The sequence below is a fragment of the Equus quagga genome, chromosome 4 (assembly GCF_021613505.1).
Source record: "Equus quagga isolate Etosha38 chromosome 4, UCLA_HA_Equagga_1.0, whole genome shotgun sequence".
NCBI lineage: Eukaryota > Metazoa > Chordata > Mammalia > Perissodactyla > Equidae > Equus > Equus quagga.
In genome coordinates, this window is record NC_060270.1 from 120,297,702 (window position 1) to 120,312,216 (window position 14,515).

General features: G+C 35.3%; 1 protein-coding gene across 3 annotated transcripts in view; it reads right to left on the reverse strand.

The window, feature by feature from the left end:
- The window catches only part of PDE1A (phosphodiesterase 1A), a 252,201-nt gene that overhangs the window by 93,987 nt on the left and 143,699 nt on the right, over positions 1 to 14,515 (reverse strand). For all 3 annotated transcript variants that reach the window (XM_046659818.1, XM_046659817.1, XM_046659819.1), the window contains exon 2: positions 6,443 to 6,556. In XM_046659818.1, the coding sequence (XP_046515774.1) occupies positions 6,443 to 6,556 (114 nt within the window). The remainder of the gene's footprint in view (positions 1 to 6,442; positions 6,557 to 14,515) is intronic.

Below are 14,515 nucleotides of genomic sequence, written 5' to 3' on the forward strand. Positions count from 1 at the left end.
GTTTATCTTCCCAGCTCTTGATGCATTTCTAGCCACCAGCTATCTGATGACAAGTAGCCTAGTATTTGCCTGAGGTACTCAATAAATATTTATTTCTTGAGTGAATATTCCTTAGTAAACCCCCGTACTCAATAATTTCAAGGGACTTAGCCTTCAAGGTACCCTGAATGTCACTCAGTTTCTATCAGACTAACTTCTTAAAGTATTGATTGACATTCATTCTTGCTCAAAGTAATCTCTCAAAATTAAGGCTTAGTTAGACATTGAAGTCAATTGAGGATGTTTTTATCAAGATGTGTATCATGTTAAGGTTCCTTTTCATCAGTTTGCACTTTGTTTTCATTCCTGGTAACTTGAGCCCACCTATCTTCATTTTTTCAGGATCAAAAACTTCTCTTTTTGCAAAGAAGATATACAGATGGCCAACAGGCAAATCAAAAGATGTTCAACATCACTAATCTTCAGGGAAATGCAAATCAAAACTACAGTGAGATGTCACTTTACACTAGTTAGAATGGCTATAATCGGCAAGACAAAAAACAACAAATGTTGGAGAAGATGTGGAAAAACAGAAACCCTCATACACTGCTGGTGGGAATGCAAACTGGTGCAGCGATTGTGGAAAACAGTATGGAGATTTCTCAAAAAATTAAAAATAGAGATGCCATGCAACCCAGCTATCCTACCCTGGGGTATTTATCCAAAGAACTTGAAATCAACAATTGAAAGAGACTTATGCACCCCTAAGGTCATTGTCATTGTAGCATTATTCACAATAGCCAAGATGTGGAAGCAACCTAAGTGCCCATCAACTGGTGAATGGATAAAGATGTGTGGTGTATATATACAATGGAATACTGCTCAGCGATAAAAGAAGACAAAATCTTCCCATTTGCAACAACATGGATGGACCTTGAGCATATTATGTAAAGCAAAACAAACCAGACAAAGAATGACAAACACCAAACAATTTCATTCATATGTGGAAGATAAAGAAACACATGGACAAAGAGAACAGATTAGTGGTTACCAGAGAGGAGAGGGGTTTGGGGGTGGGCACAATGGGTGAAATGGAACATTTATATGGTGACTGAAAAATAATAATGTACAACTGAAACTTCACAATGTTATAAACTATTTTGACCTCAATAAAAAAAACCCTGCTCTTAAGAAATTATTTGATATTTTCATTAGGAGGTATAAATTATATATCTTAATGTATTATGTACCCCAAAGTATCTACATTTTATTAGTACAACAAAAAATAATGGTTATTTTCAACTGTTAAAAGTTAAAAGTTAAAATAACTTTACTCTGTCAGATATTGTGCTACATTCAATCTTCAGATCAACTCTGTGAAGTCAGCATTGTCATTATTCTTATTTTGCAGATGATAAAGCTAGGAAACATAGAAGTTAAGTAACTTGCTTAAACAGAGTATTGAATGGAGGATCCAGGCTTTGAACAATCCATTCTTTCTGAATCCAGAGTCTGTGCTCTAACTATGATAATTATAAGACTTGGATTGGTTCACATGAAGAAAATTAAGTTATAAATTGGGTTGTTAGGCAGTAATAGTAAGGATAATATTCATCTTTGGAAGTATACTTCCCAGTCAGCTGCCTACCCTCATGAATAACAATTCATGAGGCCAAGGATGCTACTTAGCCTGGCAGTCTCCCAATCCAAATAAGGACAATCAAACAGATTTTTTTTTTTTTTAGGCCACATGTTTCTGGATTACAACTGTGCCGCTTTGAAAAACAATAGCCTCTAGGGACACATCTGAAAGCAGGACTCATGAAATATTAGCATTTGGATTTGAAAATGTCTTGTCAAAAAACCAACAGTCATATTCATCAGGGAATTGTGCTAAGTCCCTCAAAGAAGGTCAGAATTCAAATTCTATCAGAAACTCTGTTTTTATTTTTCTCACTTAAAGCATCTTTCAAGAGGGACTTTTAACATTTGTTTTCTTAACTGAAACCCTGAAGTCACTAAGGCTTAGTAGGAAAAGGAGTGTGTGTGTGTGTGTGTGTGCAAGCGCGTGCGTGCGTTGTATGGGTTTTAAACTAATTCATAATTTGTTTTATCCTCCTTTATTACATGTTGACCTTCTTTTGCAGTGCAACCCAAACTTCAAAAAAGAAAAAAAAAAAATGCCTCCCTGGAATACTCACTGAAACATTTTTTTTAGAAAGAAAATTTTCCATTAAAAAACATCTCAGAAGTCAGCAGGTTTTATATTTAAAGTTTAAAAGCAAATAAATGCTTCTTCATCTCTCCTCATTCTACATCATCTCTGTTTTACTAATATTCCTAAGGCAAATGCAATTTTAATAATTGTGCACACATCTCAACAAAAACATCTTCAGTTTCCTGCTGTATGTCTTACTAAGTCTATAGGAAATTAAATTACATCAAGTAGTGTTGCTGTAAAATTCTTGAGCTGATATTTTAATCATAAAGTCACAGACTTAGAAGATACATATGAGGTAATCTTAGGTCTAACCAGTGACACGATGGTAAATTTTTAACCACAGACTCTTCCGGAAAAAAAACAAATCTTGATTTGTAGCATTTGCCAATTTCCATGGTGTAAACATTCCCACTGTAGCCAATTTCAAGCTACCAATGTGACATCACTGAAGGCAGATTGGGAACATACACACCCACAATCTACACACCACTGGGTCTGACAACACTGACGGCACGTGAGCTTCATCAAAATTTCCAGTAAGTCTCTGAAACCTCCTTTTGGTCAGATGTTACCGAAAAGATGCAGCTGAGAATGTGCTTAATAGTCCAAGCCCTAGAGCCAGCCTGCCAAGACCCTAACTTCACTCTTTCAGTTACTCTCTGTGTTATTTGGGGTAAGCTATGTAGCTTTTCTGTGACTCTATTTCCTCATGTGTAAAAGAGTAATTATAAAGTTTCTATCTCACAGGATTGTTGTGATGATTAAATGAAATAGTGCATTTAAATGCTTAAAAGAGTTCTTGGCACATAGCAGGCTATAATAATAGGTTATTAGTAATAAATGTTAGGTATTGTTTTACCAGAATTTATAATTCCAACTGTAAGAATGTTTTATACATTGTCATCTAAGTCTTTCAGAGGCCATTAAAAACCATCCTGCTTGATAGCAGTACTTGAGAGGAGCCAGTTGTAGAGGAAAGAACACCAAATAAGAAATCACACCTTAGTTTCTAGTCCCAGTTTCTCCAGTGCCTAGGTCTGTGACCTTTGGCAAACCATTTTGCTTCTAAGCACTTTAGTTCTCTCAGTAGCAAAGGGCAGAAAGCAGTGATCGCTCTGCCAACTGCAAAGAATTGTAGTAAGACTAATACGAGATAGGAAACTAAGACCCCTTGAAGGATGGTACAAATGTGGGGTGTTATTATTAATCTGATTTAAAAGTCAAGATGCCATGGAGGCATTAAAATAAAATAGTAAAAGGTTTTGTGTCATTTGAGTAGAAATTGAGATGATGTGGGATTAAGAGCTGGGACTAATTTTGTAAAGAGCAAAAACAAAAATTCTACCATGAAGCAGTTAAGCATTTTTTCTTCCCATGAAAGAGCAATTTTCAAATGAAAGGGAACTATACTTTGAAATGTATCATATGTTTAAATGAGTTAGTTATCATGGGGAATTAAGTTAACAAAATATCTATGGAATCATAATTTTCTGGGAAAGGAAATACAACAGAAAAATTAATAAATCCAGCATGTAATAACCTATCAAATGAAAGATGAGACACTTGGGCAAAACAAATTGTTAGTACTATGCAATTCTAAGATGAGTAATGTAAATTTCCAAATAACTTTTAAAGGTAAAATTCTTTAGTTTCAGAAATAAATATAAAAAATAAAATGTCAAGGACAAACTGAAGAAATCTTAAACATATTAATTCAGTCAATTTATGGGCAGTAAGGTGCACATACAAAAATGAAGGAGCAAGGAAATTATAGAAGCAACTCAGATTTTTTTTGATTTGCGCTGTGAGTCTCTGTTCACTTAGAAGAATCATACACATTTATATGCATTCTGTGAAAGTTAACCAAGAAAACAGTTCTGCATAGAGTTTATAATCTAAAAGTACGAGTTTGATTGTTTTTCTTAATTTGTGACTCTAAACCATGCCTTAACAGAGGAGTTCCAATCTGGGGACAAAGAAAAATTGATCTGTGCAACAAAGCCCTTACCTAACCCTTTTCTGTCAGTTATTAGTGAAAATTCTCATTGCCTGATATTAAGAAGTTCAGTACATGATATACGAATATCTCCAGGTTTCCTTATTTAGGAGGGAAAAAAGCAAAATGAAAGACTGTATATAGCATGCTACTTTCCATGAAAGAAGGAGAGAAAAATATGAAATAAAAATTTGTAATTAATCACTGGAAATATGCATAAGAAATTTAGGAGTTGAGAGTTTGAGTAGATAGGAACAAGGGTAAATGTAACACTTTTACGAGGCACCTTTTTACATTATCTTGATGTTTTAATCACGTGAATTTATTACTTGTTAAACTATATTTTTTTTGTTTTTTTGTAAATATGTTTTTTTTTAAGATTTTTATTTTTTTCTTTTTTCTCCACAAAGCCCCCCCAGTACATAGTTGTATATTTTAGTTGTGGGTCCTTCTAGTTGTGGCATGTGGGACGCTGCCTCAGTGTGGTTCGATGAGCAGTGCCATGCCCAAGCCCAGGATTCGAACCAACGAAACACTGGGCCGCCTGCAGTGGAGCGGGCGAACTTAACCGCTCGGCCACGGGGCCAGGCCCTAAAGTATATTTGTGTGTATGTGTGTGTGTGTGTGTGTGTGTATGTTTAAGCCCAGTACACATCGATATACAAAACCTTCAATTTCACATCTGGTTAACATTTCTCCCGTCCCCAAGCTCAGGCCTGACCCAGGCATGGACACCTGCAGAAGGGAGGGGGCATCATGGACCTCCTCACTCTCCACGTTCCATCTCCTGTCCCACTCACTCTGCTGTTTCTCATTGTTCAGCAATGTGGTGGTGGTGGTGGTGGGGAATTATAAGGGCCAAAAGGTCTTACAAGACAGCTGTATTTGTTGTCATCCTGTGTGACAAATGCCCAAATTCTAGTTTGGTTTTTTTTTTTTGCCTTGGGGAGCTTTTGTGAGTTCTTCAGAAGCAACTTACTACTCTAAGAGGGTACCTTGAACATTATATGTTCTCTGACATTTGGGCTGGATTTTTATGATTCCTTCCCTGGCTTGTCTAGCGACAATCACCCCCATGCAGCGTCTTTTTCACCTTCTGAAGTCAGTATTTTTTGGTCAATCCCTTCAAAAGACCTCTACTCCACCTGCCTCATGACTTTGAAAAAACTCAGTGCCTTTTCTATGCTAAACTCTGGAAGCACATATCTCTCCCTCCACAGGGTCCCCCTTATCTGTGAATTCAAGGTAGTTCTAATCAGCCTACCACTTTATTTTTTGAGATGAGAGTCAGGAACCAGTCTTAGTACTCTCTGAACTCCAAGAAACACTAGTCAAATCTCCCAAGAACTGTCATATCATACACCCCAGAGTCTTCTATTAGCACTATGGTCCCCAGGAGTGTCCCCTGCCCCCCCATGACTTGACGTTGGGGGTAAGTACCCCCTCAGACAGCAAAAAGAAAATGCAAAGTTCTCCCTTTAGGCCAGGGTTTCTTAACCTCCATACTATTAACACTTGTGGCTGGATAATTCTTTGTTCTGGGGGATTTTCCCGTGCCTTGTAAGATGTTTAGTAGCATCCCTAGCTTCTATGCATCACGTAACAGTAGCACATCCCCATCAACCAAACCAAAACTGTCTTCGGATATTGCCAAATGACCCCTGGGAGAGAAATCACCTGGTGGAGAGCCACAGCCCTAGGCTAACAACCGTCTGCAAATAAATCTCCATTTCCTGATCTCTTTACCACTCTGCTAATTATGAGACTAGGTGATGATCAAATGCACATTTGGAACTGCTCCTTAACAAGCCCTGCACAGAGGATCTGATAGATACATCTCGTGAGAATGGGCATGTGACACCATCTTCTCAGAAGGAACTCTGAAATTTTGAGATAACAGGAAAATCTTTACATCAGTAAAAGCTTACATCTGCCTCTGACATTTAAAAATCTGGGCCTAAGCACAGGGTAGGGAGAGAGGAGAGTTTACTTTATTCACTTTATGACTTTATTGTTTGACTATGTTTTGTTATTCAAGCATTTGGATTAAAATGATTATTTTTTAGAAAGGATCATAGTACAATTACATAACTACATGAAGAAGAACCTTTTAAATTTTAATAAGGTTTTGATTTTTGTTTCATGACTAAGATTTGCTAAATTCAAGTTTGAGATGAAGGAGAGTCAAGAAAGAGGAACAAAGGGGAGAGAGACAAAGATAAAAGGGAGAGGAGGTTAAAGCTTACCTTGTTTCATCGATATAAACTGCTTCCAACACAGATGCTGCATATTCAATATTCTTCTTTAAGTCTACGATGTTAACATCACCTTTTTCCAGCTGCTTCACTAGGCATCTTAGTCTATTTCAAAAAAGTACCCAAAAAGAGAGAGAAATAAAAAGAATTTTATTGTAACTATATGGAAAATAGTACAATGTTAAATACACAAATTGAGAAAAACTTTTAACATATTTTTCTGGGTTGGTCATCAAATAGAAATATTTTCAGGGATTTTTTTGTATAATTAAGATCAATCTACGGGCCAGCCAGGTGGCACAGTGGTTAAGTTCACACATTTTGCTTTGGTGGTTTGGAGTTCGCCAGTTCAGATCCCAGGAGCAGACGTTCGCACTGCTTGTCAAGCCATGCTGTGGCAGGTGTCCCACATATAAAGTAGAGGAAGATGGGCACAGATGTTAGCTCAGGGCCCGTCTTTGTTATTAAGAAAAAAAAAGGTGGATTGGCAGCAGATGTTAGCTCAAGGCTAATCTTCCTCAAAAAAAAAAAAAGATCAAATCTTCATCACTTAAACAACAGTTAGAAATTATGTTCATCTCTCAATAATAACAAGGCTGTAGCTTGCTAGTTTAGATACTATATTTCAAAGATAGTCTTTCTGAAAATTCAAAACAATATACGCATTTTCATGAAAGTATATTCCTAACACTAAAATTTACCCCAGAGCTGTTGTGCTTCTTCAGAGTTGGCGCTGAGAGACTGTTTAAAGGGTGCTCTTTTGACGCTACTCTAGCAATTGTTTGTTGTGTATAGCAATAAGAACAAAAGTGAAAAGCAAAAATTCCAAGACAATACAATCAAGATGAGAAAAAATATATGTCTGTGTGCTTAGTGTTTTTACTGCAATGGTTTTTCACCTGAGTCAAATCTGTAAAACATTTCCTCTTGTTTTTGCCCATGAGATGATGTGTGCTAACTTCCCAAGTAACTAGAAAGCATAGGGTCAGTTAAGCCACATCTGGATTACTCACTCACAGAAACTGTCAGATAATTAATGTTACTGTTTTAAGCCACTGAATTTTGAGATAATTTTTTAAGTAGCAATAGATATCTCATGTAGTGAGATAATACAAATTACTTCAACAAATATCTAACACTTAGAAATGTCTATGCATTAGTAAGAAACCAAGTGTTTCTAAAGATACTGCCCCATACTGGGCAGAGAAGGAACACATATTCCTCACTCTCTACATGTTGTAGATAAACAATGTGAGAACAATTATCCACTTTCCTAAGTCAGCAGATAGAATTTAATTCCATTCCTGAGCAGAAGCATTTCAGAGAAATACTTTTAGGTACTATCTTAGAGATATTGTAGCAGATTTTCTGAAAATTTACTTTGAATGATTTCCAATACCAAGACTTAGGGTATAGAGACAAGCTAAAAATTTCAGCAAGGGTATCTGACATTCCTCCATCCATAAGAAACACTGTGTTTCTCCATGGAAAAAAAGCCACATCTGACTAAACCTTATTATTCAGGAAGCTACAAATGATTATTTATTTATTTTTTAAAGATTGGCACCCGAGCTAACATCTGCTGCCAATCGTCCTTTTTTCTCCTTCGTCTTTTCCCCAAACCCCCCAGTATATAGTTTATATTCTAGTTGTGAGTGCCTCTGGTTGTGCTATATGTGATACCACCTCGGCATGGCCTGATGATCAGTGCCATGTCCATGACCAGGATGTGAACCAGCTAAACCCTGGACCACCAAAGTGGAGTATGCAAACTTAACCACTAGGCCATGGGGCCGGCCTCCACAATTATTTTTTATACCATATACTTTTGTAAAATGAAATATAAGCAGACAACAGTATTGCAAAGTAAATTCTATGTAAGAATAAATAGGTCTTATTAGTATAGAATCAACAAAGCAAAACAAAACAAAAATAACAACTTAAACAGGTTACTTAGACAGGAAATTAAGCCTCGATTTGAGGCTTGCCTAAAACACCAAATGTGATGAAAATGGAGCAACATATAGAGTGTTTTGAGATTTTTGTAATGTTTATGACCCAAGCACATTATACTTAGTCAAATAGCTTTTTATATCTGAAGGTAAGAGTTTCACTGCTCTGCATTGACTTAAAAATATACAGCTCATGTATCTGTCTTGTGAAAATTACTTAATCATGCTTCGTTGTATGATCCAGTTTTGAAAACACTAAGAACTTCAGATGGTTGCCTCCCTTCTCTCTGAATAACTGAGCTTTACTTTTATTTGACTTAGCAATTTTCTCTGCTAAAAACCTACATTTCCCAGGCTCTCTTGAAGCTGGGTATGGTCATGTGACTGCATTCTGGCCAATGAGATATAAACGGAGGTTGTCAAGTAAGACTTTCAGAACAATTATTTTGATGAGGGCTAACTCAGTTGGAAGGAGCTCTCTTTTATCCCTTGCCTTTCCTTCCTGCCTGGAATGCAGTAGGACTGTCTGAAGGTCCAGCAGCCATCTAGGATCATGAGGTAACCTGGCAGAAGGAAGTCAACCACTAAGAATGGCAGAGAAGGAAGATGGCAGTGACCTGGATCCTATGCTGTCAATCTACCTGAAAGAAATCACCCACCGCTGAACTTATCTCATATAAAACAACAAAAAATGTTGTGTTTAAGCCACTATTATTTTGAGATTTCTTTTATACGTCGCTCAACCCAATCCTAACTGATTAATCAAATGAATAAGAAATGAATCAAAATAAAGAACTCAGGGGAGAGGATGCCCCTGAGAAACTCTCCACAGGTGTACTTCCTAACTCATGACAGCCTGCAGTTCTTCCCAGGGGAATCATTCCACCAGCAGATCACACCTGGTGAAACCTGTGACATCAAGAGCCTCCAATGCTTGGACAATGACTCTGCCCTTTCACAGAGATATCTCAATGTGATTTACAAACAACAAATATTATGAAGTATAATATCTTAATAGGAGTATAAAACTATAATCTGACACAAGAAATTGCTCTGAAAAAAAATACTCCAAAAAGATTGTACCACCCAATTAGAAAACCTACTTAGATATGGTTATAACTCTGTAAAATCATAACCACTCATACACACACACACACACACACATCTAAACTCAGTATATCAACCCAAAAAGACTGGAAGGAAACATACATTTTTGGGTGACTAGGACTTCTCTCTCCTTTATCTTCTTTGCCTATACACAGTAAATTTCCTTTAGTGAGTACAAATTTCTATTAAAGAAAACCTTTGTATTATAAAAAGATTATTCATAATTAAAACAGCAGGTTAATGGAATAATTTATATAATTATTATTTCAATTGTGAAGTCATCTTTGTAATCAATTTAGGCACATAATAATCCCCAACAACCTTATGTATGCTATTATTTCATTTTCTTTTATAGATAATACAAAGTCAAACATCTTCCTCATTTCAACTTATCATACGTTCTAAACCAGAATGTTCCACAGTATTAAGGCTTTACTGCATATATCTGTACACATTTTTAATTTCTTAAGGAAGATAGGTATGGACTTTACCTAATTCCTAAGCCATCCTATGGACAAATTCTCATAACTGAAGAAGAAATCACAAAGTCCTGTGCATAAAATAAACAAGTTCCCTTAATTTAATAAAGACTCTTTAGTAATGAATCGGTTTCTTTCATCAGAGTAGGCAAGCTGAGTAAAAAACAGTGTTCTTAACAGCAGGCGTAGGTATGTTGTTCTGGTTCCCAAAGCTTAGGCTAAGTACATGTACGTGATGTTCTAACCTGAGCAGTTTCTAGCTCAACAATCTGTGGATGGAGACTCCACTGGCTGCTCCGCTTGGTAGCAAAACTAGTGAATAGCTGTTCTATCAAACAGCATAAAAACAGATTTCTAAGCAGAGAAGATTGCCAAAAAAGTGTTAAAAACCCAACTCAGTTAAGTAAATAATTATTTAGCATTTATTACTACACTTGGAGCTGTATAAAATAGTATATATATGGATATATATAAGAATATATATGAGTGTACATATAAGGATACATATACACACATACATATATACATATATAATGCATGAGCACCTGTGTGTGCACCACAATACCTGTCTTCAAGATATTTGCAGTCTCTGGCGATGGCATGACATGTGCAAAGAATGTGGTCAAATGTTGAAATGCATATATTTCTCATTAGTTCTTTTTACACACACCCTAATTTCCAAGCAAACTAATTTAGTCACTTGTTCCTCAAACAATTTCACATCATCCTAGATTCAAGTTCTTCTCTTTTACTGAAATTCCTTTCTCCCACATGTCTACCATCTTTAAACGTCTGAATCAGGGTTAGTTACCAGGCATATCTGCCTAGTGTAGGCACATCTATATCATAAATCCTTTGAAGATTCCCATCCATTGTGCTCTCCCTACTTAGCAACTAAACCACACTTCATTTATCCCTCACTAACAACATTGAAATTTCTCTGGCTTCCATCATAATTTCAATCTTTTGTACATGATGTTTTCCCAATTGGTTTCCCATCCTGTAAAAAATTATGAGGCACACAAAGAAGCAGAAAATTTGACCTATAATGAGGATAAAAATCAGTCAGTAGATATTGACCCAAATATGACAAAGATGATAGAATTCGTAGGCAAAGATGTTAAAACAGTTCTTATTAAGCAAAAAATAATATAAACATATGCCAATAAAATCAACAACTGAGATAAAATGAACAATTTCCTTAAAAGACATAAGCTACCAAATCTCAAAAAGAAATAGATAAACTGAATTTGGAGTTAAAAACTTTCACACAAAGAAAACCTCAGGCCCAGATAACTTCAATGATCAATTCTAACAAATATTTAAGGAAGTAATAACACCTATTCCCTACAACTTTTCCAGAAGAATAATCTCGATTTATTCTAGGAGTCCAAAATTACCCTTATAACAAAACCAGATTAAAACATTACGAAAAGCAGCAGCAGCAACCTATAAATGAATATGCCTCATGAACATAGATGTAAAAATTCTTAACATTTTAGGAAATCAAATCCACCAATATATAAAGGATAGTATGTGATAAAAGAGATTTATCCTAGGAATACAAAATTGTTATAAGATTGAAAAACTAATCAATGTAATTCACTATATTAAGAGACTAAGGAAGAAAAGCTATATGATCATCTCAATAAACACTCAAAAAGCATTTGAAAAATTCTACATCAATTGCTGATTGACATGCTGATTCTAAAATTCATGTAAAAACGCAAAGGACCTAGAATAGTCAAAACAAATTTAACAAAAAGAACAAAGTTGGAGGATTTACACTACCTGACTTCAAGACTTATTTTAAAGCTACAGTAATTAGCCTAGTATAAACAGGAATAATACCATATATTACTCTCACCAAGATAGGCCAATAGATGAATGGAACAGAATTTAGACTGTAGAAAGAAACCCATAAATACATAGTCAATTGATTTTGAAAAAAGGTGCAAAGATAATTTAGTTGAGAGAGGATAGCCTTTACAACAAATACTGCTGGATCAATAGGAATATCTACGTGTAAAAGAAATTTTGATCCATACATGAATCATAGATTTAAATGTATATCCTAAAACAATAAACCTTCTAGAAGAAAATAGGAGAAAATCTTTGTGATCTTGGTTCAGCCAAAGATGTCTTAGATACAATACCTAAAGCACTATCCAGGAAAAGAAAGAAGTTGAACTTCATCAATATTAAGAACTTCTGTTCTTTGAAAACCCTATTTAAAGAATGAAAAGAGAAGCCACACACTGGGACAAAATATTTACAAATCATATATCTAATAAGGGATTTGTATTCAAAACAAGTAAAGAACTTGTAAAACTCAGTAATAATAAGGCAAACATCCCAATACAAAATCTGCAAATGATTTGAACAGACTTTTCACCAAAAAAATTATATTCATGGCAAACATGAAAAGATTTTTGAAATCACTAGTCATCAGAAAAACTTCAAATTAAAACAATAATGAGATACAATCAAACATCTACTAGAATGGCTAAAATTAAAATAACTGATCACACCAAATATTAGAAAGGATGTGAAGCAACGGGAGCTGCCCTACACTGCTGGTGGGAATGCAAATAGGTACCATCACTTTGGAAAACAGCTTCTCAGAAAGTGACACATGTACCTACTCTATGACTCAGTCATTCTATTCTTTGATGGAAAGAAAAGGAAAGACTTGTAGCTGAATGCTCGTAGCAGCTTTCTTTGTAATAGCCCAAACTGGCAACAACCAGAATATTCCTCCACAGGTAAATAGAAAGATAAACGGGAACATATCCATCTCAAGAAGTTCTACTCAGCAATAAAAGGAATGAACTGTTGATACACACAGTGACATGAGTGAGTCTCCAATAATTATGCTGAGTGAAGTAAGAGTGCGTATCGTAGGATTCCATTTTAGGTAGCATTTTAGAAAATGCAAACTATCCTTATCCTTATAGCGACAGGAAGTGGATCAGCAGCTGCCTGGGAATGGGGAAGGTGGGGTGAGGGAGGACAGGAAGGGAAGGGTTACAAAGGGCCTCAAGGGAACTGTTGAGAGTAATGGAAACCTTAATTTTGCTGATTGTGGTGATAGTTTCATATATGTATACATATGTCCACACTTATCAAATTACAAATTGTGAATTAAAATATGTGGTCAGTAATTTGAGCTAGGAAAAGGATATATGTTAAATAGACGCTTCTGTTGCCGATCATCATTTTTCATCTGTTTTGTTAAAATACTTTAAATTCTAATATACACTATCAAAGACACGAAAAAATCTAACACAGCACTAAACTCTTAATGATCTTTTCCCAAAGAGAATGGCACTAATCTTTGATAATTCAAAAGACTTTTAAAATAAGCCTGAATATTATATTCTGAACAGACTTTGATCTGCTTAGCTTTTTGGAGGGACTTCCTTACCTTCTAATGATCAGAACACTTGAAGACAGAAATGAAAATAGAATCACCATCGTTAAAAATAATTGATTGGCTCTGTGGTTCAATCAAGCAGTTGCAGAGGAGAAACAATTTCTACCTCTGAACAAAGAGTACTGAGCTGTGGAAATGATTGAGTATTTTTTTATCCAAATATAGAACTGCCACTTTCCAAATGAAAAAATACTTAATATAAAATGGATGTAGTTTACATAATCAAGTATTTCAAATACTATAAAGTTACCTTTTAAGATATGGCTACATGACCCAATCTTGCAAAACGACAACTTACATAACTAAGAGTGTTCTTATATTGAAAAATTCGATGTGTCTATGCATGTCTTTACTAATTACAGAATACAAAATGCCCAGGATATCCCTAACGCTATAGAGCATGAATAATAAATTAGTAAATGAAATTTAAAAAAAGAATCGATAATCATTCTATTCCTATCAAAGACCCCATTTGTGACCTGATTGAAATACAAAAGTGGGAAGGAAGTGGTTGTAAGAACACCATGCTAAGAAGAGGTAAAGCTAAAAGAATATCTGTAGCAGATATCGACATTAACATTAACATTAAAATATGGCTATGAACAGGAGTGCAAGAAAACACACAGACAGGACTGTCAGAACAAGAAGCTACTGTCATTTCACTAAGTTCTGCTTGCCTATGAGCCTAACACAATAAAAAACCAGAATAAGAAGCCGTTAAACAATGAAATTGTCTTGTCTACTCTGAGTTCAATGTTTAGGAAATTAAATCCTAATCTTAGTCTAAGAAGCAAGGTTTATACATTTAAAGTCTTTTAAATACATTGTTCTTTCACCTAGGCAAATGCTATCATTGTAATGATCCATGATATCTTTATTTTACAGGATAAATAATTGCCCAAACAATTAGTATCATCAAGAAAACAATGGGATCAATAGTATGGCAAATATTATTAGCCTTTATGTTTACATTTCACATTCGAAGGCACAAAATAATCTCATTGAAGTAGAGAATATGTGATGGAAAATTTGTTGTTTGTTCAAGCACAAAGGAATATGTAATTATCTCCTTCTTCTCCCAAAATCAGAA